The 26,933-nt window shown below is 41.9% G+C and overlaps 4 protein-coding genes across 11 annotated transcripts in view; 3 read left to right on the top strand and 1 right to left on the bottom strand.

Moving 5' to 3' along the window:
• The window catches only part of dlgap1b (discs, large (Drosophila) homolog-associated protein 1b), a 93,077-nt gene extending 83,599 nt beyond the window's left edge, over nt 1-9,478 (top strand). For 5 of the 7 annotated variants that reach the window (XM_031304893.2, XM_035998099.1, XM_035998101.1 and 2 more), the window contains 4 exons: nt 3,291-3,706; nt 5,090-5,181; nt 6,019-6,171; nt 6,698-9,478. In XM_031304893.2, the coding sequence (XP_031160753.1) occupies nt 3,291-3,706; nt 5,090-5,181; nt 6,019-6,171; nt 6,698-6,916 (880 nt within the window). In that variant the 3' untranslated portion in view covers nt 6,917-9,478. Of the gene's footprint in view, nt 1-3,290; nt 3,707-4,204; nt 4,932-5,089; nt 5,182-6,018; nt 6,172-6,392 lie in introns of those variants that run through there. The other 2 variants (XM_031304895.2, XM_031304896.2) reach the window with 2 other exon arrangements.
• Nucleotides 9,479-10,732: 1,254 nt separating this feature from the next.
• tgif1 (TGFB-induced factor homeobox 1) lies at nt 10,733-15,627 on the bottom strand. Of its 2 annotated transcripts, none has more exons than XM_035998255.1 (3): nt 15,433-15,627; nt 13,165-13,394; nt 10,733-12,366 (listed from the first exon to the last, which is right to left on the bottom strand). In XM_035998255.1, exons 2-3 carry the CDS (start codon nt 13,387-13,389, stop codon nt 11,698-11,700), a joined length of 894 nt encoding a protein of 297 aa, XP_035854148.1. In that variant the 5' UTR covers nt 13,390-13,394; nt 15,433-15,627; the 3' UTR covers nt 10,733-11,697. The 2 variants fall into 2 exon arrangements, with proteins under 2 accessions (XP_035854148.1, XP_031160761.1); XM_031304901.2 differs by having other exon boundaries at nt 15,207-15,618.
• Nucleotides 15,628-18,124: 2,497 nt separating this feature from the next.
• Nucleotides 18,125-20,305, top strand: LOC116053748 (OTU domain-containing protein 1). The gene has a single exon (XM_031304900.2). The coding sequence runs from the start codon at nt 18,318-18,320 to the stop codon at nt 19,740-19,742; it is 1,425 nt and encodes a 474-aa protein (XP_031160760.1). The 5' UTR covers nt 18,125-18,317; the 3' UTR covers nt 19,743-20,305.
• A 2,084-nt stretch (nt 20,306-22,389) lies between these two features.
• si:ch211-285f17.1 (sickle tail protein homolog) overlaps nt 22,390-26,933 on the top strand; it is a 110,241-nt gene continuing 105,697 nt past the window's right edge. The window contains exon 1 of the mRNA XM_031304874.2: nt 22,390-22,648. Coding sequence (XP_031160734.1) covers nt 22,579-22,648 — 70 coding nt within the window. The 5' untranslated portion in view covers nt 22,390-22,578. The remainder of the gene's footprint in view (nt 22,649-26,933) is intronic.

Genomic DNA, 26,933 nt, shown 5'->3' with positions numbered 1-26,933 from the left:
TGCTCCAGCCATTGTGATCCAGGCTACTTTGAGGCTGTGTGTGTGTTTGCATATGTGTGGGAGGGAGGGAGAGAGAAAAAGGGAGGGAGTTTTATTGGGTTTGTTTAGTTCTGAGAGCACTGAGAGACTGCTGTGCTGTCAGCTACAGCCTCTCATTCTGCAACATGTTCCCAGTTTGAGGAGAAGCAGCCTAGTGTGCATGCCATTTCATTAGCTCACACTGCACCAGGCTTATTGAGGCCTCTGTTGGGACATGCAGGCATTTATGGTTTCTTTGTCTGCTTTCGTTCACCCTGTCAAAACAGTGACCTTCTGTTTGGTGAAGGAAGTTGACAAATTTAGCCACAGTGCTGGTTTCATGCAGTAGCCAAGGCATGCTTCGGGAATTCAAAGAGACATCACCTTTAATCAAAAGTCACAGTGATGGCTGAGTCCAGCACTTTAAAAAACACACACTTACACAGTGTCAGGGAATGTGAGGGGCTTTCTGAAAGGGGAGGTCTCAGCTGACTGACCAAGCTCTGAGTTCCCGGAGTTGCCAAGCCAAATATTAACTCATCTAGAAACCTTCTGAGTCTGCCGAGGCTTGAATGTTATGCAGCACTGCAGCTTGTGTATCAGGTTAATGTTTGGTAGGTGGAAAGGTATTTTTGTTGGTGCATGTTTGATTGTTTACCTGTGTGTGTGTGTGTGTGTGTGTGTGTGTGTGTGTGTGTGTGTGTGTGTGTGTGTGTGTGTGTGTGTGTGTGTGTGTGCGTGCGTGCGCGTACGTGTGTGTAAGTGTACCTGGGAGGTCTGGGCATACTGCCCCCTACATTAGATTCCCAGACAGTAAGAGTGCCAAACTCCTACGGCCTCGCTTCAGTGCTCAAACTGCCTTGTGTCTGTGTGCAAGTGAGAGAGAGTCTGTGTGTTTATATACAGCGGTCACAGGTCATAACCTCACCTCGCTGTTTGAACTATGACTGAGTGAGAGCGAGTGGAAAAGAGCTTTAAAAAAGATTAACACAACCAACAACATGCTTGTCTTTATACAGATTTATGTCTTTACTGACTGGGATATATCAAACAAATTGTATTCATGTATCATATTTATTCCCTCAAATATGTTATTAAAGCTTTTTTCTACATGTATTAGATATTGTGCTCATAACATTTTTAAAAACTGTTAGTATCTCATCACAAACATGCAAAAAAGTACAAAAAATTGTGATTGACAAATGAGATGATTTGGATTCAGATTATGTTTAAGGCCTTGCAAGTTTAGGGTCTGGTGTTGGCGGTCACCAGATGGCTTTGCACTCATAGGGTAAATGTGGCATTGCTCATGGTCCTAGTGATTAAACCATATGCACAACCATCTTGAAAAGTCAACTTAAGGGACCTCCCTGTGTTTTTATTTTTGTCCTAACTGACTGAAGGTTTGTCATTACTGGCATAAGACAAACAAACATGAAGCCTCGGGGGCATTTGCAAGGTTAAATGTCAATTTGTGGTGGGCAATAGCATGAGTGGCTGTGTAGTATACTGTGTTTTCTGTCAAATAACATAACTCTTTCATCTTGTTCTGGTGCCTTTTTCAACCTCAAAATAAGACAGTAGGCTGTTTTTGTTTAAAGAGGCTTCAGTATTTCCTCATGTTTGTGGCTTGAACCATGTTCTGTTTAGATGAGAGGGAAATTAATACAATTTGAAACAAAACCCTAAGAGGTTAAGAGACCCTTCCGAAAGCGGCAGCATATGGAATGCAATACTCCACCTCCTTGTTATTTACAACTTTCTGTCATGTTCACCACATGAATGTAATGAGAACATGGACTTTCTGCGTTTTTACGTGCACTTTTTTTCTCCTGTTCACCTTCCTGATATTTTATAGTCTCTTCTCTCTCTCACATGGACTTTTCTCTTTAAATGCCCTTCCCTCCTATCCATTGATATGTCTGTCTATTTGCCTTAGCTGTGTTTGGCCTTGCCCGTCTCTGCCCCTGCAGGAAGTTGTTAGCAAGCTGATAGAAAGCAGGCTGAGGTCATTAGAACTGAACACCTGCTCGGAGGAGTTACTCTTTAACTGCTCTTCACACACACTCACACTCGCGGGCTGCTCGCACGTACACATAAAGCACATAGATACTGTTTGATCTAGCCGAAGCCACTCCCTTGTTCTTGCGCTCTCTTTTTCTGTTCACGGAAGAAGAGAGATGAATGAAAAAAGAGGGAGGTTAGAGATGAATGAGTAGCTTCGAGGAGGAGTGTGCATCCGGAGACGGGCCGAGGCAGACGTGATGGAGCTACGATCATTTGTGTGTGTCGTGCTGCAGGCAGGTCAAGCTGAGGTTCATGAGTGAGAGGACTGTGAGCATGTTTGGATCAGAGTACAGCTAGCAGGCTAGCAATTCAATCTTTTTTCTGGCTTGGCAAAGTTGTTACTTACTAATTTGCAGTGTATTGACAGCAAAATAGTAGGATAAGGCATGCTTGGTATACCAGAATTTAAAAGTTTGCCTGAGGACATGTGATGAGTTCAGATGTCTACTCTTTGCTTTTATTCACTCTTTGTTTGTATCTTTGGAGCCCCTGTCCATGTGGGCCCTTATATATGCTTATCTAAGTGAATCTCTTGTTTGAGCCCTGGTACAGTCTTTCCACCAACACCAGCGTCCCTCTGGCGTCCCATTCATTACTGGGATGGTGAGCTGCTCTATAGAACATAGCCAAATTTGTGTGTTGATTTAATCTTTGCACATGTGTGTGTGTGTGTGTGTTTGCTGTTACACATGGTGCGGAGGGACTTGGCAAAGGCTGCCCGACAGCAGCACAAAGCCTCTGAGCCAAATACGACACCCAGCTGTAGAGAGGGGTCCTGTGTGTGTCTGTGTGTCTGTGTGTCTGACTCTCTGTGTCTGTGTCTGTGTCTGTCTCTCTGTGTCTCTGTCTCTGTCTCTGTGTCTCTGTCTCTGTCTTTGTCTCTGTGTCTGTGTGTACAGTTTGTGTACGATCCCAGAGCAGGGCTTGTGGTGTGACAGCAACTGCACACTCTGTTGCTTCTGAATGAGCCAGGTGGCAAAACCCACATGCACACAAAAGACGTTCCACACTACAAAAGCTATTCATCGCTATCAGTGATGAGATTGCTGTGATCATTTAAATTTTTCATACTAGAACCACCTCCAAGAACTGTGTAAACAATATTATCATAATTACTGCTAAAAGAGAGACACTAATGTGGTATTACTATACAATTTGAGTTTGTGCAATCAATCAGATCCTTAAAAGGTTGCTTCCTTTCCTAGTTACCGCAGGATGACCCGCTCCAACAGCGTAACCACGGCAGTGCAGGCTGACCTTGATGACCCCACAGGCGTCCCAGAGCTGCCGCCACGTCACTGTACCACCATGCCGCGCCAGCACTCCCGCGATGCTGCCTCTTCTACTGTAAGCATCCAGGGCTCGGGGAACCACTACCACGCTTGTGCGGCTGATGACTATGGGGAGGTGGGGTTCGACCCTTCAATCCTCCCCCCTCCAGACCCATGGATGGACAGCGTGGCCGAGCCAGAGGTGGAGGCTCTGGAGGTTGTCGGACGATCAGTGTGCCCCCGTGACGGCCACTGGTTCCTCAAGTTGCTGCATGCCGAGATGGAGCGAATGGAGGGCTGGTGTCGACAGATGGAACAGGATGAGATGGAGAACGAGCTGCCTGATGAGAGTGAGTTGAGTCACAGTGCATAAATGCCAAGATATGAAGAGAGTCTGTTGTACACTGATATTAAGTCTACTTTTCATCCTCTCCTCTCCTCTGATTTGGAGGGTGCTGGTATTCATGGCATTGGACCACAATAGCTGCTTGTTCCTGTCTCAGGCCCTCTGGCCTCCACAGACATACCGTGCATACTTATCAATAGGCCGCTGCTGGCCCCAGCCACACATCTGTCCTTTAGACACACTATATAATGAACTCTCACACAAACACAGTGAAGGGGTTTCTCTCAGCGCTCCTGCGGGTCATTTGATCTTGACGTAACACACATACACGCACTGCAGAGCATGTCTGGATACACATGTCTAAATATGTTTTTATGCACATACACTCACATGCACATACCAGACTGAGCAAACAAGCTTCAGGCCGTAGGCACTATATTTATACCTGTCCTTGCTGCGCAGCTGATTTCATGTCTTACCGAAAATATCATTGTTTATGCAGCTAGTGTGCTGTTATGGTTCCGAGCAAGATATTCTCTCACAGATCGTGCTGAACAGGGAGGCTGTCTCAAGGTTATGTTTTCCCAGATCTCACACTACTACACGCACGCACGCACGCACACACACACACACACACACACACACACACACACACACACACACACACACATCCTGAAGGAGCTGAAGACATTGTATCTGTAGTGTATATTCGTTACTCCCTCTCAGTTTCTGATCCCATTTTCTTCATGTTGACTAATGTATGCACTGACAGTTCCACTCCTAAGGGATATGTGAGTCAATAGAACTGACATTGGAGTCAGGTTATGCCGCACAACCTTGTTTATCTCATATATCAGCCTACCAAACAGGCATTGTGAGAGAAATAAAAAAGCCCATTGTTTTAGGACTATATTCTTCATTTTTGAGTTTCTTTCTGATCACATGAAGGCATCTGAAACATCTCTTTTATGTGCTGTAAACATGGCATTTTGAATTGTATTTTTATGTAGGGTTGCAATTTTTCATTTCTTTGGATTTGGAATTTCAGCGCATTTCAGTAATTATTTCACTTCCCTAAATGACTTCTGTTTCTGAGAGGCACAGATAAAAGACGATTCTAGCGTATCCTTTTGTGTTGCATCACAAATGCACCCTCTCTGTTAGCGCTGCAACATGCCTGCAGTATGCGGTTCTGTGAGTAATTGCATTGTGTGTGTGTGTGTGTGTGTGTGTGTGTGTGTGTGTGTGTGTGTGTGTGTGTGTGTGTGTGTGTGTGTGTGTGTGTGTGTGTGTGTGTGTGTGTGTGTGGGTGGGTGGGTGGGTGGGTGGGTGGGTGGGTGGGTGGGTATGCGTGCATGCATACATGTGCGACTGTGTCTTTCTGCAGTCCTGGGGAAGATCCGCAGTGCAGTGGGGAGTGCCCAGCTGCTTATGTCCCAGAAGTTCCAGCAGTTCCGGGAGCTGTGTGAGGAGAATCTGGTATGTGTCACCTCATCCTCTGCATGCTTCTCCAGCCCCCCCCCCCCAACACTGACATCATCCTGCACAAATCATCCTGACAGGCCAGGCCTGCGCTCATTTACTATGCATCTAGTGTAGAGTGTGCATTTGCACACCCTTACTGTCTTTCACATACAAAAAATAGAACTTGCTGTGTGAAAACTAGAGCCTGACAAACAGTATTTTTTTAGATGGTGATACCACCATATATATTTCTGTATTAAAGCAGACAAAACCTTGTTTGTGTAGATATTTACTTTAATTTGTCCACTTGCATGTTCAAATCTTTTAAATACCTGTGTTGCATAATTTACCCTTATATTAGAATGATTTCCTTTGACGGAAAAGGTAACTAATTAATTATAAAATGCTTAAAATACAACTTTGAACAGGAACATGTCTATATTTATAGTGTTTATGTAACTTATACTGAATGAAAGATGGGTACTTGACAGATAAATTGACTAACAGATATTTTTTTGGTTTAAATACGGTGGATGTATGATTTAAAACAAAGGATAATAAAGAAGTCAAAGGCATATTCTGGATACAAACCCAATACTCCCACATATTTACCATATGGTGCCTCATTCATAAAAACAAATCTGTGTCATTCAAACTCCAAGTAGGTTGCGCCTCAATATGCATCTGACTCACTTGAAAGCCAATTCTGTAATTCATTCAATTCGTTCGTTTCGGTAAAACTGAATCCTCAGATAGCATCAGCATATTTCCAAAAATGCATGGTAAGCATTACAACTATGTTTTATCTATGTGTGTATTCATGTCTGTTTATATGCAATGTTTGTGTATCAGAACCCAAATGCACACCCACGGCCCATCTCCCAGGACCTGGCAGGTTTCTGGGACATGCTCCAGCTGTCTATCGAGAACATTAGCCTGAAGTTTGATGAACTCCATCAACTTAAAGCCAACAACTGGAATCCTCTGACCCCGCCAGAAATTCAGGTGCAGAAACACATGGCAAATATGAAATTCATCTGGCCTCAATTTTGTTTTGGGAATGCTTTACTCACCTGCATGCTATCTGCTGTCATTACTGTATACTTTAAATTGTAAGTCCTAATGATTTACGGCTAAGCTTTATTGTAGCATGCATTGCATACTGTCATGTTGCCTGCCTGACGTGAACACATGTATTTGTGTTTGTTCTGTCTTGTTGTCGACAGTGAGCTGCTTTTGAGAAGCTACTCTACCTGCCATGCACCGTTGGGGCCTGCTCGTCTCCAATGATCACTTTTACCTCACACAATGGCCAGCCCGTGCCCTCTTATCCCACATAAATGGCTGCTAATATGAACCATAACCTCATTCAAAATTGCATGCTCTGACATTATGCCGACAACAGCTACACTGCTCTTTCTAACCCTTATGCAAGACAGCTGCAGTTGTGTTGCTTTTTACTGTGTTTAGCTGCAGCTCGCCTTGACGACTTGGTGGTCTGTCATTAAGACTATTTGTCATTCCTGTCCAGGAGAGAAGGATGCCCCCTCCTGTGCCAAAGAAGCCCCTGAAGGGCCACCACCCTCCCCTGGCTAGGGACCGCTCGCTGGAGAGCTCTGAGCGGCAGCGTCTGGAGGCTCGTAAACGCCTGCTAGCTGCCAAACGTGCCGCGTCGGTTCGGCAGAGCTCTGCTACCGAGAGCGCAGACAGTATCGAGATCTATATCCCAGAGGCTCAGACCAGACTATGAGACACACAAATGCATGTACCCACACACATGCTCAATACACTGTCCCATACACTCTATAGCACTGAATGGTAAGGCTAGGGTGCTAACATAACACAATTACATCTTTTGCGGACTATCCAGATCACTGTGCGGTCAGTCACAATGGAAGAAAAACACGAAATGTACATTTACAGTATTTATTTATTTATTTATTACCCCCAAACCCAGTTCCCAAATTTTATTCTCCCAGCTTTAATGTAGCAGTCCCTCCTCTTCCTGTACCTCCACATGCCCCTCACTGTCAAAGAAGTATCTTATGAATCCCTTTTTTTAAGTGGCCTAATATTGCAAAGTAAGCCAGGTGTAGCACAGCAGTGATGCTTCACGTTATTATATTCCAGGTGCCGAGAATCAGAGGAAAACAAGAAGGGAGCATGCATATGGAACGTGTGTGTATGTATGTATATGCAACACATACAACAAGTGATTTATTTGGTCTGATCTGCTCAGATCAAATGTATTAAATCAAATGGAGAGACCAGACCTCACATATTGACTCATATCCAAGATGTATTATGTGTTATGCATTTTATTTTTTGTATTTTATTTGTATGAAATCCCACGATCTGATTCTGAAAAACCATAAGCTGAGTTTTTAATTTTGAGGCCAAACTTTATGAAAGAAAATAACGGTGAAAAGACCAGACAAGGAAACTATAGTGTCAGGTAGCGACACAATTCGCCCTCTGTCTGAAAATGGGTCTTTTTCAGCAGCAAGAGGCTTCCCCCCCAGAAAGGTCAAGAGGTCAGATTTAGCTTCTCCAGGTGAGGCAAAGTGGCTGTTGAGCCAGGAGCAGATTTTGTGGTTTTGCAAAGAGTGTGATTCACTGAAAGAACCACTGTTTAAAAATGCCACAAACCTAATCTGTGTGTGTGAGTGAGAGAATGAGTGCGTATGTGTGGTATGATTCAGATGTTCAATTCAAAAGTGCTTCCTATTTTTCTAGGTCTAAAGGGTCCTAGTTGTAATTGAAAATTAAGGTAGCAGTATCAAGAAACCGCCCATCTTGTCTCAGTTGAAACTGAGCAAAACATGTTTGTATAAAGAACATACAGTATAATGACATGACATGCATGCTGACACAAGGTAACTGATATTTTCTGTATTTTTTAACCAGGTTTAATTGTCATGTTGCATTCAAACTCTTCAGTATTACAGACAATGCTAAAATACTGATATTTGGTACAATACTGCTAGTTGTACTGTATTTTATTATGTCATTTTTAGACAAAACAGTATTGAGACTAAAGGACTGAAAAGGGACTATTTTCTCCTCACTGTGTGCACGATCTCTGCCTCCAAAATGAAGCAATTATTTAAAGGTCATAAAAAAATCTAATTTGTAATATTTTGTATTCATGTTTAATTTATTGATTAGGAGAACAATGACTGTTTATTGACATTGTAATTAGTATTATGCACTGACAACAAGGCCCTTATACTGTGTTTATTTATGTTGATTCTTTAGCATAACAGGCACCTTTTTGTCTTTTCTGTTTCAGTGATCAGCCTTAATTTCTAATATGATAGTTGAGCACAACAGCAGTCTCAGGGGAAGAAGTGTGTGTGTGTGTGTGTGTGTGTGTGTGTGTGTGTGTGTGTGTGTGTGTGTGTGTGTGTGTGTGTGTGTGTGTGTGTGTGTGTGTGTCTTCATGTGACCCATGGTTTGTCTCTTAGTGTATATAACCCAAGTCACCAGGATAGGCCATGATCTTAAACAAGGGAATGGTATTCATGCCATCTTTTGAATGATGTTCCTATTGAACATCTCAGCCCTAATTACTTTAATGTAACAAGGTATTTCTGTCAGCTGCTTGAATGTGGAGACAATCCTGAGCCAGTTTACCATCACATAGTTGTTTTGATAACAGAATAGCAGGACTTTGGTGTGTAGTCCGATTCTCTGTATTGATCTGACAAAGTTTTGTGCCATTCAATAGTTAAGGATATATTCCTGTTATTTGTCCCTATTGAACTGAAGTTTTCATTGAGAGACGTTTGTGAAGGAACTTAAGTGATGAAGTGACCGTACAGTATGATTTGTATTTCCTTTAGTTGGTCGATATGAAGTTTAGAGAGGATTCATAAAAGTAACAATAGCTCAAAGTTAATGCCATTTTATGTAGATGAAGCTCATTTTAGTATTTTTTACTTTGAAACTTGTATTTGAACTGAATTGTCTGTCAAATGGTTGACTTCTTATTTATCTTTATTATATTACATATCATTATAATACTCCTCGTATAACAGGGAGATAGAAACCAGAATGTCGGATTGTGGTTAATTGCTAAACTCAAAAGACACTCCAGCAATTCTGAAGCTTGTGATGTAGTTATATTAAGAGAAAAACATTCAAATAAACATTTGTAAATAAGTGAATGTTTACTTATGTAAATGTAAGTAAAAACCCAATCAAATAACATATTAAGCAGATATACATTTTGTAATTAATGTTATTACACTGTTGATGTTATGGCACATGTATGAGCTCTTAACAGCATTAAAGTAATATATCATTGCCATAATTTTTGTTGTGTTCATTTCTTTCCTGGTGTCCACATGTGTTTTCAATTGGAATATAATTAAACAGATTACAAGGCCAGCATGGTGTGTTTTTAGGGCATTCCCCTTCCGCAGGGGCGGGTCCCCATAATTAGACAGCACTTTTGGCCTTGGTTTAGCCCTGACGCTCCTGTACATGCAGCTTCTGGTGATTCGTCATTCACACATCAGTCATGCGGAGGGGAGGCATGCTGACCTCAGTGGCCAGAGTTCAGGAGAGAGAAGGGAGGGGGGGTGAAAAAGGGGGTTGCGGAAATGGGTGTCGTCTTTGTATAAAGTCTGGCCCAGGGTCAGTCTACCTTTCAGATGGCCCACCATGGTGGGCTACAACTGCCCACTGTGTGCCTGGAGGTCTGTTTAAACCCTTATTAGTGATTACATCCCCAAGTTTGGACCCAACCTCCCCCACAAGAGCTGTCACTTCTGACAAGCAACATCCGACAAGCGGTGGAAAACTCAAACTGCATTGGAAACATTTGTTGACATTTCGTGCAATGTTCCAGCCACTGCTTAGCCAATACAATAAGATTTCAGTAATTACTTTGATATTTCCTTTCGATCCAACCGCATATTGAAACTAGCGGATTAGTGAAGACGGGAGTTCTGAATGTTCCTGGGGTCTTCTTAATGAAAAAAAACAACCTCAGCAAAGGTTCTAATTCCTTTCAAATAGACGATTGTTAAGCTTCAGAGAAGAACATGTAATAAATAAAAGGGTGGCTGTCTCAGCAAAAAGACAACACATCCTATTGAGGCCAATGGAGAAGCTTTAGCAGGACCAGAAGGGAACAGCTGTCCTCCTAGCCTTGAACGAGCCAGCGCACTCAGTTGTAAGCTGACTTACATTGAATCTATTGAGATGCAGGCCCACATAAAGCCCTGTTGGCAAGAAACTGTTGACGTCTGCCATTTGCTCGTGTTAATTTATGCAGGATTATGCTAATTGGCAGGAGCTGTTGTAAACCTCTCACACACAGGAATGTTTCTGAATGCCTAACGGTAGCCTGTGGAAAGACATGAACGCTATGCTATTTCTGTCCTCCCACTCTCTCTCCTTTTATTTACTGAATATTCTGACTCAATACACTCTCCTTATCCTTAAGGGATGAATCAGTAATCTTCACAAAGTTCAGTAGGATTTACAAGAATACAGCCTGTATGATTGTGTGTGATCTAAATGTGATCCGCGGGGGGGCATACCAAATGATCAATTCTGAGATGTAGAAAAACAAAACTTTATTTGAATCCCATGTGACCCCTATTTGCCACAAACATTGCACAGTATGAAAAGAAATCACATCATTGGGCATCATGTCACATTAACTATACACATGGTCCTATTATACATGAAAATGCTTTTTGGTGATTTCAAAAATGCTGTCTTTGTCAGGTTATGAAACAGCAAAATGCAGAAAAGACATCTTTAGTGTTTAATTTTCCAGTCCACTGGCCATCGTTTTCACTGAGTGATGGGATGAAGGCTCGGACTAAGAACCTGCTACATTGGTCATTGAAATATCCCTTGGTGGGCAAAAGAGTAAAAAAAACAAGCATAGTAGGTTTCTTTCTTTTAAAATAGCTAAAAGTAAAATCAAAATCAAAACTATACTTATACTCATGAAAACACATAACATTTACTACAGTAGTGAATAAGTTTGTCATAGATGCTAAGAGCAAAGTATGTTTAAGACACTGAGATGACCTTCCTCTGCCTTTGGTGTGCAAACAAATGAGGCAGACCAATCATAAACTGATCTCTGAAATGTATAACAGTAAACGTGTGGACGCGACCAATTGGTCAGTGAAGTAGGTCTGATTCTAGTTCATTCTCCGTTCTCTAAAATGATGTACAGTATAATGGAAAGACATAAGACAGGCAGCATTTCTCTGATAACATTTTTGGTCCCTGTGTGCAAATAAGATACACATGTAGATACATACGCATGTACAGTATGTGAAATGAATAAACAACTTACAGCCAAGGCACCTCGATAGTTTTTTTTTTTTCAATAAAAAAAACATCCTCATCAATTTGATTGGTATACCAAAAATAGAAATGATCAGGCTTTATGTGGATTTGTTCTCTGTTGCGTGCAGACAAGTCACTGAACTCAGAGGAGTTCCATAGTCGAGACACAAAGTCAAGTCTCTATTCCCTCTCCTGCTTCTTCTGTCACTTTTAGGAGACCAGCTGTTTGGCTTGCAGCTCCATCTCTGCAGCTCGTTTGAGGGCCACGTCCACCAGGAGCTGGAAGCCGCTGAAGTCTTGTGTGAGGTCTGGAGGGGTGGGGGGAGGGGTGTTAAACAGCCCGCTGCGGGGGCTCAGGTTTCCCTCCATGCCGGTGCTGCTGAGGATGGTGGTAGTGGTGGGGAGCGGCTGGCTGCCTGGCCCTTCATCTGGGCACCTGAGCAGCGCCTGAACCTGTGCAGCCTGCAACAGCTCAGCTGCCCTGTCACAGTTCATTCCTGGCACAGAGGGGTGGGAGGCTGTCGGGCTGGCCTGCATTGCTGTGGAGACAGTGGTGTGACAGATGACAGAAGGCCGGGTGAGCATGAGCCCTGGAGAGGGGGACAAGGAGGTTGGAGAGGGCATGGAAGGAGACGCTGCCTTCCTCAGGACACCGGGAATGGCAGGCTCGAAGCTGGAGGGGTGGAGAACACGTTTGTCGTAGCTCTCCTCCGTACCGGCTGCAGGGCTGCTGTGTTTTGGAGACTGGGAACTGTCAGAGAAGCTGTCGCCTGCTTTGCTACCTTTTCTGGATATGGTAAACTGGTTTGGGTCTTTGCCATCTTTCCTTAGCATCTCTGGAAGAAGTCGCCGCCGTGCGTTAATGAACCAGTTGCACACCTGGAGAAGACCACAACAAAGATCCATGCTGTGAGAAAGCTGCATTACATGGTTCACTTATCTTCTGCCACGCAATTTACAACAAAAAAAATCTGCTGGTACACTTATCCCCAGGTGCAGATTGCACCTGTGTTTTCAGGAGAGAAATCAAAATGAAAGGCTAAACACACTACTTCATACCAGAGGCTGTATATTTCACACAATTAGTTATTTCAGCACTGCAGAAATGAAGGAAAAAAAAAAAAAAAAACAGACCAAAGACTATGATAACATCTCAAAGTATGAGATGCTAAATATTAACGTTAAAAAGTCTAGTTTGTAATTCCTAATCCTGTATTTCAAACAGTCTTCAATAAAAAGTAATCCCCTTTGTCATTGCAGTAATCACGGTCATCTCTCTTCTTTTTTCCTCAGTCCACCAGGCTAGTTGTAACTGGCTCGGAGAGACTTGAAGCTCTAACCATGTAAATGACTCTGCATTGTTCCCAGACAGCTGGGATGGAAAGGGGCTGGAGGGAGGGAAATTCCTGTCCCAGTGCCTCAGCCAAACCCAGAGCACACAGGGAGTGAGTTTACTCACGTTGTCTGACTTTAATGTTGCAACATTAACCTGGGTTGAATGACCTTCAATTCACTATTTATGTGTCATGTTTTGTTTGTCATCTAGACAGGAAATGATTCCGTCAAGCTGACAGTTGCTTCCTCTTCACTTTTTACAGTGGTCTGTTTACACTCTAAGGCTTTACTAGACGCAAAAGCTCTGGTAATCTTCTCTTGTTGTCATATCTGTGTCCATACCTGTAGTGTGGAGAGCTGAGTCTGCTTGGACAGGAGGGCTTTCTCCTGCTCAGAGGGGTAAGCGTTGTAACGGTGCTCGTACAACCAGTCCCTGAGGATCTGAACAGACTCCTTGGGCAGATTCCCCCGCCGTTTCCTCTTCCCGTTGCTCCCCGAGCTGGACGACAAATCCAAAGGGGCGTCCACACTGTCCTCGTCATCGGTCTCACTCCCCGACAGCATCATCAAACCTGCACAAGCAAGGAGAAAAAGAGAGCGTATGAGAACAGGACACAAAAGAATATGTATCCGCTTATGTTAGCCACCCTGTTGTCAGTCTCCTAGCTACTCTGCTGCAGCCGTTCACCAAACACAAGCTGTCTGGGAGGCAGCTGATGTGTCAGAAGCAAGCTGTCAAGTTCAGCCATATGATTCATATAGGGAGAGTGGGAGGGTGTGAGGAGTAGGAGGAGGAGGGAGTGAGGGAGAGAGGAAGGGAGGGAGGGATGAAGGGGGGGGATGTCACACAAAGGCTGGCCTGATGCTGTGTCAGTTATAAAACCTGCCTGGACAAATACAAGTCAGGTCTATTGCACAGACTGGGAGCACACCTTGCATGCTTGGATAAGTAAAGTACACTGGAGCTGACCACAAGAACAATCCCTGTATAAAAAGAGAGATTTTGTTTTGAAGAAAGACAGCAGTGTTTTTGCAAAGATTACAGAGTTGCTTTCCTATTTAATTTGGCGTTTTAGGCATGTCTAATCAAAGTCAATCATGATCAAACAGGATTTGGGCCTTTGAATTACAACCTGCTTATGGACCATTGCAACTTTGATAAGATTTTTAGTCTGTTTTTAGTGTCGTTTTCACCATATGTTACATTATAGTTAAAAAAAGAAAAAGTAGGATCTAATTGACACAAGTCATAAATATAAAAAAGCATTTTTTTGCTCAGAATGTTTGTCACTATTTACACATGGATACCAGCAGCTTACTATGCATGCAGCCCAGACGTCATTATGAAAATGCAGAAATAAGATTCAGAGTATATTTAATCCACTTCCCTATGCAGACTGCTTTGAGGCAGTGGGAAAGGAGTAAGAAAGTTCCTGAGTCTGAGCGGCCAACAGGATGAGGTAATTACGTAGGCTGGAGAGAGGGGAAGGGGGAGGGGAGACCTGTTGCAAATCAGCGTCTCCAGACTAAACAAAAGAATCTAGGGCTGCGTGGTTCTTTGTAAGCAATTCAAAAGTTTCTTCACGCAAACATCGAGTTCACCATACACGCAACTCCCTCCGAAATACCACAGTTTAACAGAATGAGCATAAAATACGTTTTAAAGTCATTAACACGCTGGTTTTGTCAGTTTAAACAACTTGTAAGAGGTTTTCTATTGTGTGTGTGTGCGCGCTGCACCACGAGGTCCATGAACAAGGCAACAGCAACTTCCCACAATGAGGTCAGGATGAACATTAGCCTACATTTGGATTTAGATACAATTTTAAAAAGGTGCTGAGGGTGTTTCGGTCCGTGGTCTATAGTTGAAAGATGCTAGATATCGATCTTTTAAAGCTTGCATGTTGTAAAAATGTAACGCCTCCAACGGTTAAACTCACAACAGTCGCCAAACTTTGACTTGTAGGCTACCATCACTTTTTTTTCAAACTTCGACACAAATGTAGCGTCCGTCACTTAAATAAACTTGTATTCAAACTAAAAGCAAGCCTCGTTTAATTCACTTGACATTTTCTGTGAGCTCTGAAGTTAGCCTAATTACACCGTGACAAGAAAAACAAAACACATGGCGAGACAGCCGTGTGTTATTGTGTCAAACGTGAATAAAACATATGTAGAAGAACACAAATGTGCAAACTTAACTATATTGACTTTTGACATCGCGCCAGCACATGGCAGAAAAAGCCCCCTGTCATGTCTGGAAAGGAAACAATAGACTGCATGGTTTGCATATGAGGGAAATCGCTCTATTAATCCTTCTTTACTCTGTCTCCGGTTATCTAAACTGATTTTGACTTGATTTTTCTCAAAAGCATCCAACCTACCCTTTTTCGTCTTCATCTTGTTCCGAAAATGCCCACTTTTTCCTCGCAAAGCGCAGAAGAAAAATGTCTTTGTGTTAGTGCAGTGTTTTTCTTCTTTTCTCCAGATATCCCCAGCGTGTATCCGAATATCCGAAAATCCTTATTCATCAAAACTCGCTTCTTTCCCCTTTTTTAAAATAGTTTTCTCTTCTGGTCGCCCTTGTTTGGAGACGTAGGGGGGGGTTACCTGAGATCTCTGCGTCCCTTCGGCTCAAAGCCCTTTTCTCATTGACTGTGTGTTTGATCCTGAAACTGGGTGACAGCTATCTTTGACAGCTGCGTGACTCAACGCACATAGATCCTCCCACCGTGGAGTGCAGAGGAAAAATCTCTGACATCAGCATGGCTTGTTCCACTGACATGGATACAGTCTCGCTAAGCTATTACTGCTGCAGACAGCAGACCCCCTAAGAAAGCCAAACAAACACCAACACCTTGTATATTAAATTATGAACTGCAGAAAAGGCGTTGATTTAGGCGGGCGGTCAGAATGCTGACGACAACAACAACAACAACAACAACAACAGGCTGGTGGAGAGCGAGAGCACTGCGGACCTCGTGGTAACATCTCACACAAATAACATCCCCCGATTAAAAAAATCACAACATTATTGCTACAGGCTATACATTTTTTTATGTGCAGATTATCGGTAAGAAGTTTAGTGACATAACCGCACATTGTGGTTTTATCTCCTTTGGTAAGCTATTTTCTATAACACATTGTGCAGAATTAGCTGTGGCATTAAATTGCTTTCTTTATGGAATAGCCTAATATTAGTGTGTATGAGCTTAAAGTTCATATTGTACCATATCATCGTTTATAACAACAAGGAACCGATAGGCTATGTTAAGTGATAGCCTACCTCCAAATGCTGTTTATACCAGCCTACTGCACTTTTCCCTCCAATGTTGTCACTAGTAGCTCATTATGTTGTATCCTTGTAGGGACTGAATCACGTTTTTCCTGTGTTTTTTTGTGTGCCATTTCCTTTAAAATAGTGTGATTATGTAAAGGAATGTAGCTCTAATTTCTCGCGGGAATGAGAAAATGTGTAAAACCAGTAGGTCTATACGTTGGTGTAATATGGGGATGTTGAGCCATGTACCAGATGGAGGTTAGTGCACCAGTTCAGGTTACTAAAGACAACAGCACAGCGAAGGAAACGATCAATGCGCTCATTTGTATGCGGTGCACAATCTTGCGACAGCTGCTGTAGCATCGCCTCTTTGCATGCATTTGTTCCAGATAGGCTTTCATTTCTCCATGTGAAGCTAAATGGCGCCCCCGTGTGTGTATGAGTGGTACTTTACTTGAATGGAACATCTCTTGATAAACATAAGGTCCTCGGACCTCCTCTGGTGGTTGCTGTAGGCTACTGCTATGCGACCCCGGTTCAACATGACGTTTGTTAAAGAAGAAAAGAAAAGAAAAAGTTTGTTTTTTTTAAAAAGAAAAAGTCAACAAAATGCTTGATGTTATGATATTTTATAGGCTGTGTTTGACAAAGCTATTAGAAATTCAAATGCAGTCTAACTTAATCATGTAGCCTGTAGTTCATGAGTTTTTTTTTTATTATAGGTTTTACTTTAAAGCTGCAGTTGTAACTGACGTCACTGAGGTAATTACTATATTAAGCACTCTTACCAAACACAAGTAGTGTGATTCAGTTTCAGCTGGACAAGCTGAAACAGTCAGTGTTAAAAATAGAGACATGAGCAGGTTAGGCATGCAGCAGCCTGCCTTTAGGCTAAGTCAATATCAGCCAGTTACATTATTATAGCCTATACTGTGTCACACCCTACAATCACAATCATTATTAATTATAGTAATTATCATAATCATCCCATGAAAAAATTAAAAGAATTTTACCATTTTCAAATACAGTGGACCTAATGGTAGTGCTTGCAGAAGGACTTTTTTTTAATTTGGCAGGCCAAAAAAATTCAAAAAGTTCAATTCAACTTTTTTTCTCGATGTTGTAAGCTTTAGTTTGGTTCATTTTTTTTATGGTGTGAAAAGAGAGGTGTTGTGTGTAGGCAAATTCAGATAATCTTGAATGTTCTTTTCATACTTACCAAACCTAGATAGTACCTTTGTCATTTTTCACCTTACATTTTTTGAAAGATTGTCATTTGCTTGGAGATAACTTTAATCACACTACTCTATGTGCGACTAAGTTAAGCAGTACGGGAAGTATTTATTTTCTTGTCAGACACACTGTGTGTATGACAGTAATACGTTAAAGTAGACATTTTTTTCTTTTCTTTTTGTGTAACACGCTAACACTCAACTTATTTGACTGAAACATCCAATCCCTTTACATATGTCGACTGGTTGAACACTGACGCACTGCTTTAGTCAGGACCTGAAAGTGGAGAGTTGCGTCTGGCGCATACCAACAGCATGAACCATACCGGACATTAGGCTACTTTGACTTCAAAATAAAGTTGGGGGGGTGTCTGCACAGAGTGATGATGTACTGTATGTGTGTGCCCAATTAAACTTGTATAGTTAAAGGCAGTGAATGCTTATGCAAGCATGTATTTTGTAGTCAATTTAAATGTTGTAGTCAAGTTGGGTCGGAGGGGTGGAGGTCTTTTGCTGTTAATCAGTGTCAAATAAAACCACATTAAATCTACTTTGTTGTAAAACATTAAAACATAAAAACGTTCAAGGGGATTGAATAGACTTTTTAGAGGCACTGTAAATGCATCGAATGGATTTTAATGCACTATTAATGTTGTGAGTTAGAGCCGAACTTAACATGTTAAAACATGTTTTCAGTCCAGGATAGGGTACACTACATTGTAGCCTATTTCTTAAAAATAAAATACATTTTATTTTGAAGCATTTACACGAAATACGTATCTGTTTCATTCTGTTTGACTTGACACTGTTAAAGCAGTGTCTTGTTACAGTTTGAAGTCTAAAATTAGGGAGGCACCCCAACGGCAAATGACGCAAGAAGGCTAAAGTGGACAGTCTACTCGTCTCTGTGTGTAATGGTGTCAGGACCATAGAAACCTTCCCTACAACTTTGCTGTTGTTGATGACATGGAGGGTATTTTTAGATGTTGTCATCTTTCCGTAACAGCCTGGCTGCGCCGTTCAGTATAAAGGACTCCTTCAAAATGCAGTTGTACAACAGTGCGCTGACACACTACCCGAGATCGTCTCGCAAAGTTACATTAACTTTATTGACTGGATCTGAGCGTTTAAACGGGACAACACCGAGCTCCCCTGACGCCCATAAACCAGAGTTTACACAACCAGGCGCAACTTCAACGACCAACGGGGACCCGGTGAGAGAGACTGCTTCTTCCGCAAACATGCCTGCTTTTTCATGTTACGAAGCTTCATCTATGAGGCCAGTTTACTTCACATCGACTGCTGAGATATTAATCCGCAGACCTGATGGAGTCGAGAGGTCTCTGCCTGTCCATGTCATGAGGGAGTCCACGACTAAACCCCCCTCTCCAGACTCACAACATGGTAAAAGTATTCTCTGTGATGACTGTGACTCAGATGTGATTGTGGACTTGATAGATCATCTTAGAAATGGGACGGATGCGCTTTTTCCTGACTGCCCAGAGCTAGTTGGAAATCACCGTTTCCACAGTAACAGCATCTGTAGACCCAGAATTGAAGAAAACAAGAGGGGGCTTGGAAATTCAAGTGAGGATGATACAGTTTCAGTGACTAATGCCCCGTACAGAAGCAATGGATGGGACTTATTACATGAAGAGGAGCTAATTCCCTCCAGAGCAGATCAGCCTGAAGACCTCATAAAGGAAGATTTTAGTGATCTCAGCTGTGGCAAAGCTGCTCCAGCATCAGATGAGAGACGGGCCTTTGAGCTCAGTGTTCTGCAGGAGTCTCCACAGAGATGTCAAGAGAGAGAGGGCACCAACAATAAAGTCACCCGGTACCTGGCTGAAGTGGAGAAACAAAACAAGTACCTTCAGGAGAGGCATAAATACAGGTACCACATTATTCCAGATGGCAACTGTCTGTACAGAGCTGTGTGTAAAGCCACGTACGGGGATCAGGCGAGGCACGGGGAGCTGAGGGAGCAGACGGTGCACCACATCGCTGACCACTTGGTAGAGTTCAACCCCATCATTGAAGGGGATGTAGGAGAGTTCCTGATCAACGCAGCGCAGGATGGTGCCTGGGCGGGGTACCCGGAGCTTCTCGCCATGAGCCAGATGCTGAATGTCAACATTCACCTGACGACAGGGGGGAGTTTGGAGAGCCCCACCGTCTCCACCATGGTGCACTATCTCGGGGAGGAGGATGCTTCCAAAGCGGCTATCTGGCTGAGTTGGCTGAGCAATGGTCACTACGACGTCCTTCTGGACAAGTGTCTCTGTAACCCAGAGTATGAGGACTGGTGCAGACACTCGCAAATGCAGAGGAAACGAGATGAGGACCTGGCAAAGTCGATGGCAGCCTCTTTATCCAAAATGTACATAGAGCAAAATGGATCTGTGTGAAAGAAATACTGTATGTTGAGAATTAAAGGATGCACACTGATACAGTAGACTGCAGAACCACTGATTCTGCTTTGTTTCTACATGCTTGAAATTATATTTTTATAAGATTTATATCGTGAGAGAAAGAAAGTGCCGTGCACATACTTTGGTTTTTGTATATGCCAGTGTTGCCAAATTAGTGGCAGTGGTTTCTGAAAGTGTGGGAGCCTGTTCATTTTGATAGTTTTGGGTTATGTTGACATGATTGGACTTTTTTAATGCTGATCAGTTACTGTACATAGAAGTGCTTTTGAGTATTTATTTGCCTTTTATTGGTAGACCTGCTATTTTTCTGTACTGTTTGTGCTTTGTAGACCATTGCCAATTACAGGGACACTTGGTTTGCCATTTGTCACTATAGCTGCTGTCTAATATCTGTATTTCTACTCCTTTTTGCACAAAAGTCCTATCCGACAAGTCCAGAGGGTTTAAATAGTGTCTGTGAGAACAATTCAATGGTTCTTTTTCTATTATTCCAGTTCTTTTGACAAAATATTTCAAAATAAAGTTTTGAAGAAACCTGATTTGCAGTGATGTCATGTTTGATTTCATGCTTATTGCTTCATTATCTGTCTCTTGCGTTTCCACAGAAATTGTTATCCAGTATCAGAATGATAATGCCAGCTACGTCATGTTGGGTTCAGAATTGTACATTCCTGTAATGGGGATCCATCTTTTAAATTGCAGCTAGGCAGGTGAGATGAAGTGATGTGTGCAGTACTCATCCTCCACCCCCTGCTGTTTGAATTTATTACATGCAGTGACTCTGGAGTTCCTGGCCTCTAATTCAGTTCAGGCTGCAAAACTTAGTGTATTAGTGACTGTGGTCTCAGTAAACAGATCACAAGGGACCTGTGCTGTGTCAAAGCTATAAGTTATAGGGTGCACTGTCACCATATAGCACTAAAGTACAATGTCATTGTAGTTTGTGGAGATAATTTTTTGTTTGGTTTCCTTCATACTGTATTTTTTTTTTTACAATAACAGATTTTTTGGCGACTTGGTGGCAGCGGACACAACATTGACACATCACCTTTTAAGTTCATATGCTGAACTTATATTTGTTAGAAAACACCTGCTAATTTACACATCCAGCAGTTAGAGAGCAACATTATCATTGATTTGAAGTCCTGTTTCTGGCCAATTGGCAAATGTAAGTTCAATATTCTCTTTCTTTTAGCTCTGTGTTTGGTCTCCTGAGGGAACTATCTGGCTTACAAGCTGGACTCTGACTTGTCTGCTGTTTGGTGCTGAACAGGTAGTGTACAGTGTTTTCTTTAGCATTTTACTTTCACCTTTGTCTCAGTTTTTGAACCTTTCAGAAAATATTTTCATGTAAAAATTCAGAAAAAATGATTTAATATATCGACAATATCAAAGATGCTGTCCACTGGTAAAGTACTATTCTCCAGTACTAAAGGATTGTATTGTGGATTCCTATGGTATAATAGACACCTCAACAAATGAAGAAACGTTTTGGGAGAGAGAAAGTAAACACTCAAGGTAAACATTAGAATTATACTTAGGAATATAACTTCTGTTACAGAAGTTGGCAATAACAGTGATCACTAGTAGCCTACTGGTGATCACTGTTATTGTACTGGTGATCACTGTTATTGTACTGGTGATCACTGTTATTGTACTGGTGATCACTGTTATTGCCAACCTCTGTAACAGAAGTTATATTCCTAAGTATAAATTGTAGGCCTACTGGCAGTAGGCCTACAATTTAGTAATAGCCTATTTTTTTAGATTTTACCAGAGAGGAAACTTCTCAGCGCTTTTGTGTATTGAAACTGTGTCTTTTATTAAACTGTACTTTAAGTACGGCAGCTGTGACAGACAGCAGCATATTGTTCGTAGTACTTTTGTCTACCTCCTTTCTGACGCTGTGAAGGCCCGGTGGTAGCGTTGCACCTTTCTTCCTTTAGGTGGCATTGTAGCCCCCCATATACATACATTTTGACAAAGTGACTTGATTATTAAAGAAATTTGTGTCTCAAAATGATTAAAACGTGGCGTTATCGGACCTAATGCTCTGGGTAAATTGGCTTCACAGAGCTCTGACTTTTAAAAACAACATGTGAAATGTTTTAGTAATGGGGAATAATGGGGGAATTGTGGATTTTAGAACGTTTGAATTAGTTAGGCTATGTAGTTGCCCAGTTGATTAAAAACTGACAACTTTGTGTCGACTTCCTGATTAGGTAACTCGAAAATATAGGCTATTATATATATTCAAACATTCGTATATTCAGCTACCTACTTAAACTTGATTATGGGGTTATTATGTATCATTTTCTCTGAAAGCTTTACAATGATGATGTAACCCTGCAGTCATGTGGACATTAGGGGTATTTTTTTTTTTTTTAAATGCGGGAAGAGAGAGTGCCTTTTTCCTGCCCCAGTGTGTCCCATATGGACCACAAACTGTACAGAGCAGAGGGCAGGTGAGAGTGGACCGAGCGGACTGCTTCACCGCAGTACTGGCACGCAGTCAGCACAGAGTTGCACAGGGAGCACCGGGAAGTCAGTGATAGACGCTCCCCACCGGTGTGTGTGTGTGTGTGTGTGTGTGTGTGTGTGTGTGTGTGTGTGTGTGTGTGTGTGTGTGTGTGTGTGTGTGTGTGTGTGTGTGTGTTTGTGTCTGAATGATTCCCACGCGCCAAACGAACGGGCACGCAGTCACCTCGACGCAGTTCAGCCCCCGTGCTCGAAAGTTACCGGATACTTTGAAACAAACCCGGAGAACACAGTCGGCTGTCGCGTGGCTCTGACCTGAGAGGTTGTATCGATCATGTCGGGACACCGGGTGCAGTTCGCGGACCTTCCTCCGTGTGAGCAAAAAGGAAGTCCCAAATTTCACAGTAAGGAAAATTATTGACGTGTAATCTCTGACCTTGATTTCCCCAATAAGACTAAACTCATGAAGGTTGTTGGCTTATTATGGGGTGAAATAGTTTATTTTTAGTAATTTTCATAGTACCTTAATATTTAGTAGTTTGTAGTAGTAGGCTACAGTGCAGGAGTTAGGAAGAGTTGGAATTGGAATATGTGTTTTTATTTCATATATTGTTTATTGTAGCCTTAGGCTAATGTGAGTAATTATACACCACACCTCAGCTGTCTTAGGGGAAACAGTTGTTTGATTATACATCTCTACATGTCAAAATGTGTTATTAAAAATATAGCCAAGGAAAATGATTAAAGGTAATAGTAGCCTAGTTACCCACCTAATGGTTTTTCTGTATCATGTCTTCCAATTTTCAAGCAAAAACTTTGTTATTTGCTGCCTCATGTCTTTGAGGAAATGTGATCATTGTTTCAGCCATACAGTGTATGTTGCTGGTTATATTGCACATGTGCTATGTTCCCTATGTGTGACTGGTTTGTGGAGGTTGTGATGACCCTTCACCTGCAATGCACTCTGCATCTCCATCAGTGGTGTGATCCCATTTAGTCCCTTCCCACTACACTTATCTGAAGTGGCAGTTGCCCTTTATGTGCTGCTGCTAACTTTTTTATCCCCAGTGAGTGTTAACACTCCTAATGCTCTGTCTCAGTAAGGTGGTGCTCACCTTGAGATGCATTTAGTGACCATTTCACTGCATACCACAGTCTGAAGGTATAGTGGCTGTTACTGTAGCAGCAAGACATTCAGGGCTTTTGTGCTTTCATTGCAGTGAGGGTTTAAAGATGTGATTGCATGTGAGGTGCGACAGAGTCAGCTGTGCCTGCCTCTGCTGCTGCAGTGTATGCACTACAGCATGAGACACAGAGAAGCTGAGCTCATCTCCATGGTGACAGGTTGAGTGACAGGACACGTGAGCAAGGACGCAGTGGAAAATTGCCAGTTTGCTGCAAAGCCCTCCAGAGGTGCATCTACCGCACACTCTGGGTCCATGACAGCGCATGTGCACGTTTTGTGATGTATTTGTGTCTATGATGATAGCTGTTCTGTCAGTTTGATGTGTTTTTAGTCTGTCACTAACATGCATACGGGCAGCGGGGGTGAAAAGTTGATGTGGATGATCTGTGCAGGTCAAGCTCAGGTTGTATGCAAGGCATGCTGGGTTGGTGCCTTCAGCGGCAAACCACACATTCTGACTCAGACCATCCGTTTCTCCTGCTGTCCAGAATTCAAGTCACAAAGGGGTCAAGTTTCAGTCTCTTCTCTTTCTTTCTCTCTCTCTCTGATGTACACACTCGCAAACAAACGCACGCACACACACACACACACACACACACACACACACACACCCCACTTTTACATGCACAACCTCACAACCATTCTTAGTTCAAGGCCCAGCTGCTGGCCTTATTGTCCTTTCAGGGATAGATCGCCAAGTTTTAATACTCATTCAGTCATCATATTATTAGACAGGTGAAATACAAATAGCACCTGGATAGCAACAGAACATTGGCTCCTCAATTCATTTTCAGGCTGCTATAATGGCTAATGATGTCGGCGTCACCTAGGGAATATACATCAGATATGAGTAGTTTGTTGGTCAAAGCAGCTCTGATGGAGTGCTGTTGGTTATTCTGTTTTATTAACAGCAGTATGCAGCAACATCTATGTTTTGACAATTTTGATAGACACGGCCATTGTTGTGTCTTCCTAACCCTCAAACAATGAGAGGTACTGTGACATCCTTTTCTCAGGGTTATTTATATTTTGATAAAGTTAGCATTTTTAGCTGTGGTACTCTTTTCAGTTTATTTAGCCATGGTGGCTGTCGCTCGCTGCTCATGCAAACTCCCAGCTTTTCCTTGCTGATATTAATGCTGCTGGCAAGGACAAACACATTAATTGCTGGGTGCCAAAGGACATTTCCTAGGAAAGCCCTAGTAAAGCTTTCACAAACAGGTTATATCTCTTGTGTAATAATCTTGTTTTGTGCCAGTTGAATAGCAGCAAAAGGAGAATTAAGTGCGACAGATTATCACTTTAACCTTTCTCCTTTCAGTCTGCATTAAAAGCTGTGTTTGTAAAATTACAGTGAGAGGATGGGAGTAATAGTGTCCATTTTCTTAGTTGCTGCTACATGGAAGTACTAACATGTCTGTGAAAGGTTGATCCTTCTTATAGTGAGGTGAATATAGGCGTCATTATAGAATGGCTGTCTGTAGAGCCGCACATTCAATAAGTAAAACAGTGATATGTCTTTCAGTAAGCTGCTTTACATCTCGGACAGCTGCACTCTGAGCCATGATGTTTATCATCTCAGGTTTCCAGTGATATATGAAGATTATGTCAACTGGTTGGAGAAGGTTATGCAGCCTTGATTGGATGGCAGAATGCAAATATTGCCTTCTCTTTTCCCATCAGTCTGGTTACATTTCTCATGGGGAGAGGGTGGAGCACTTCAACATCCAACTCAATCACTAACTTGATCTTCCGAAGAAATAGTTTTAAGCTCTCCGCCAAGAAGTTCTGTTAACTGATGTTGTTACTGGAGTTCATTCCATAGGTCTTTCTCCATTAATTCAAGTCTGTCATGTCTCTGTGTCCACAAGCCAACTTGATCAAATAGACTTGTTGCGAGTCCAAATTTAAATTTTTTCCAAGTTTAATCTAATTTAAATAATAAATGATTAGTCAATGAATTGATCAGTCAATCAAAAGAAAAAAGCAACCGGCAACCATTTTGATCATCGATTACATTTATATTTATCATTTATTCAAAGTCATTTATCAAGCAAAACTGCCAAACGTTGCCTAGTTTCAGCTTCTTAATTGTAAGGATTTGCTGCATTTCTCTCTTTTGTGACAGTTAACATACATATTTGTTATGAACTTTGGATCAGACAAAACAAGCAATTTAAAGATGTCACATGAGCTTTAGGAAATTGTTATGGACATGTCACTATTTTCTTACATTTCATACACCAAATCTATTCATTCGTTTAAGATATTACATGCAACAAAGCTCATTACTTGAGAAGTTCTGAATTAACACATTATTCGTCAATTATTTGTCATAGTACATCATAAAGTGCTATACACAAAATGGGTCAAAACAAATCATTGAAGCAACAGTTTAATAAATGGGAGACCTTGCAGTGCTGCTGACTCCAGTAACACTTTGGTTGAGTTTCCACTTTGCACTTGCTAAGACTACATTGCTGTAATCACTTATCAGTGTCCCTTTGTCAGGATGCCCAGGAGAAACCATAAACATGGCTGCATGCTATCATACTCGCAGTCCCTATATGTGATTTCCTGGAAATGGCAAATTCTGTGTTGGAATGAGCTTCTTTACCAGCAGCTCAGGAAGGCAGATGGTGTCTGTGCCAATGTCAAGCTTTAGAAACCAGGGGCGGCGGCTGTCTTCTCAGCTTATAATTCTCTGCGAAAAACAAATCAAAATAGTCGTGAAGGTGAGGATAAAGCATGGCCTTAATTTCCTGAGACATATTTTCTATACATAGTTCACTCATTGCTATTAATGTAATCTTTTTAGTGAGTTGCTGTCCACGCGGCTAAGGTGTGAAATGTCATTGTTTGTAGGCTGCTGTCTGTCCCATTGAAAATGATGATCACATTGGATAGAGACTTCAGATGATCCTTCTTGAAATAGTCAGGCCCCTGAGACACTAAACAGCTGTTTTCACAGCGGATTAAAAGCCTGTCCCTTAAGGGCTCTTAAGTTTCCTTAGAGTGTAAAACACAAAGATTTAAGGGTGCGCTGTGGCCTTCTGTGCCCAAGAGTAATATGCTGTTGTTTTTCTAGCTTTAACTGGGGATGTCACTCTCTGATAAAAAGCAGTAACCTTGAGTTGATATCCACTTTGTTTTTTGTTGTTTGAATACTGAACATACTTTCAGGCATGAGACTCCAGTGAATCAGAGAGCCTGTCTGCATGAGGTTTGGTTTCAAAGATATTTTCAGTGTAATAAGCTAACCAACCAGCTTTTATTAATTGAAGCTAGTGTTGATTCATTATTATACTGTAGTTTATTTGAATTTATTAAGACTGTTATGCTGAAAAGGTCATTTCAGAAGAGTCTAATTTACTGAAGGGCCATCTTTTAAAATATATATTAGTGTCATATTGTGTATTTAATCTCCGGCACTCTAACATTTCATCCATTTTCTGCTGACCTTTTCATATATTTGCAGGCACTTTTTCAATTTATTTGGCTTT

This window comes from Sander lucioperca, chromosome 23 (genome assembly GCF_008315115.2).
Source record: "Sander lucioperca isolate FBNREF2018 chromosome 23, SLUC_FBN_1.2, whole genome shotgun sequence".
NCBI classification, from domain to species: Eukaryota; Metazoa; Chordata; class Actinopteri; order Perciformes; family Percidae; genus Sander; species Sander lucioperca.
This window is presented reverse-complemented; position numbering and strand designations above follow the sequence as displayed.

What these genes read in the sequence shown, in the direction of transcription:
- tgif1 (XM_031304901.2), bottom strand. An exon ending in CTCAGCTCTCCACACTACAG is followed by an intron (nt 12,367 to 13,164) that starts GTATGGACACAG and finishes GGTCTTCTCCAG; the next exon opens with GTGTGCAACTGGTTCATTAA.
- LOC116053748 (XM_031304900.2), top strand. Translation starts at nt 18,318, where the DNA reads ATGTTGTCATCTTTCCGTAACAGCCTGGCTGCGCCGTTCAGTATAAAG.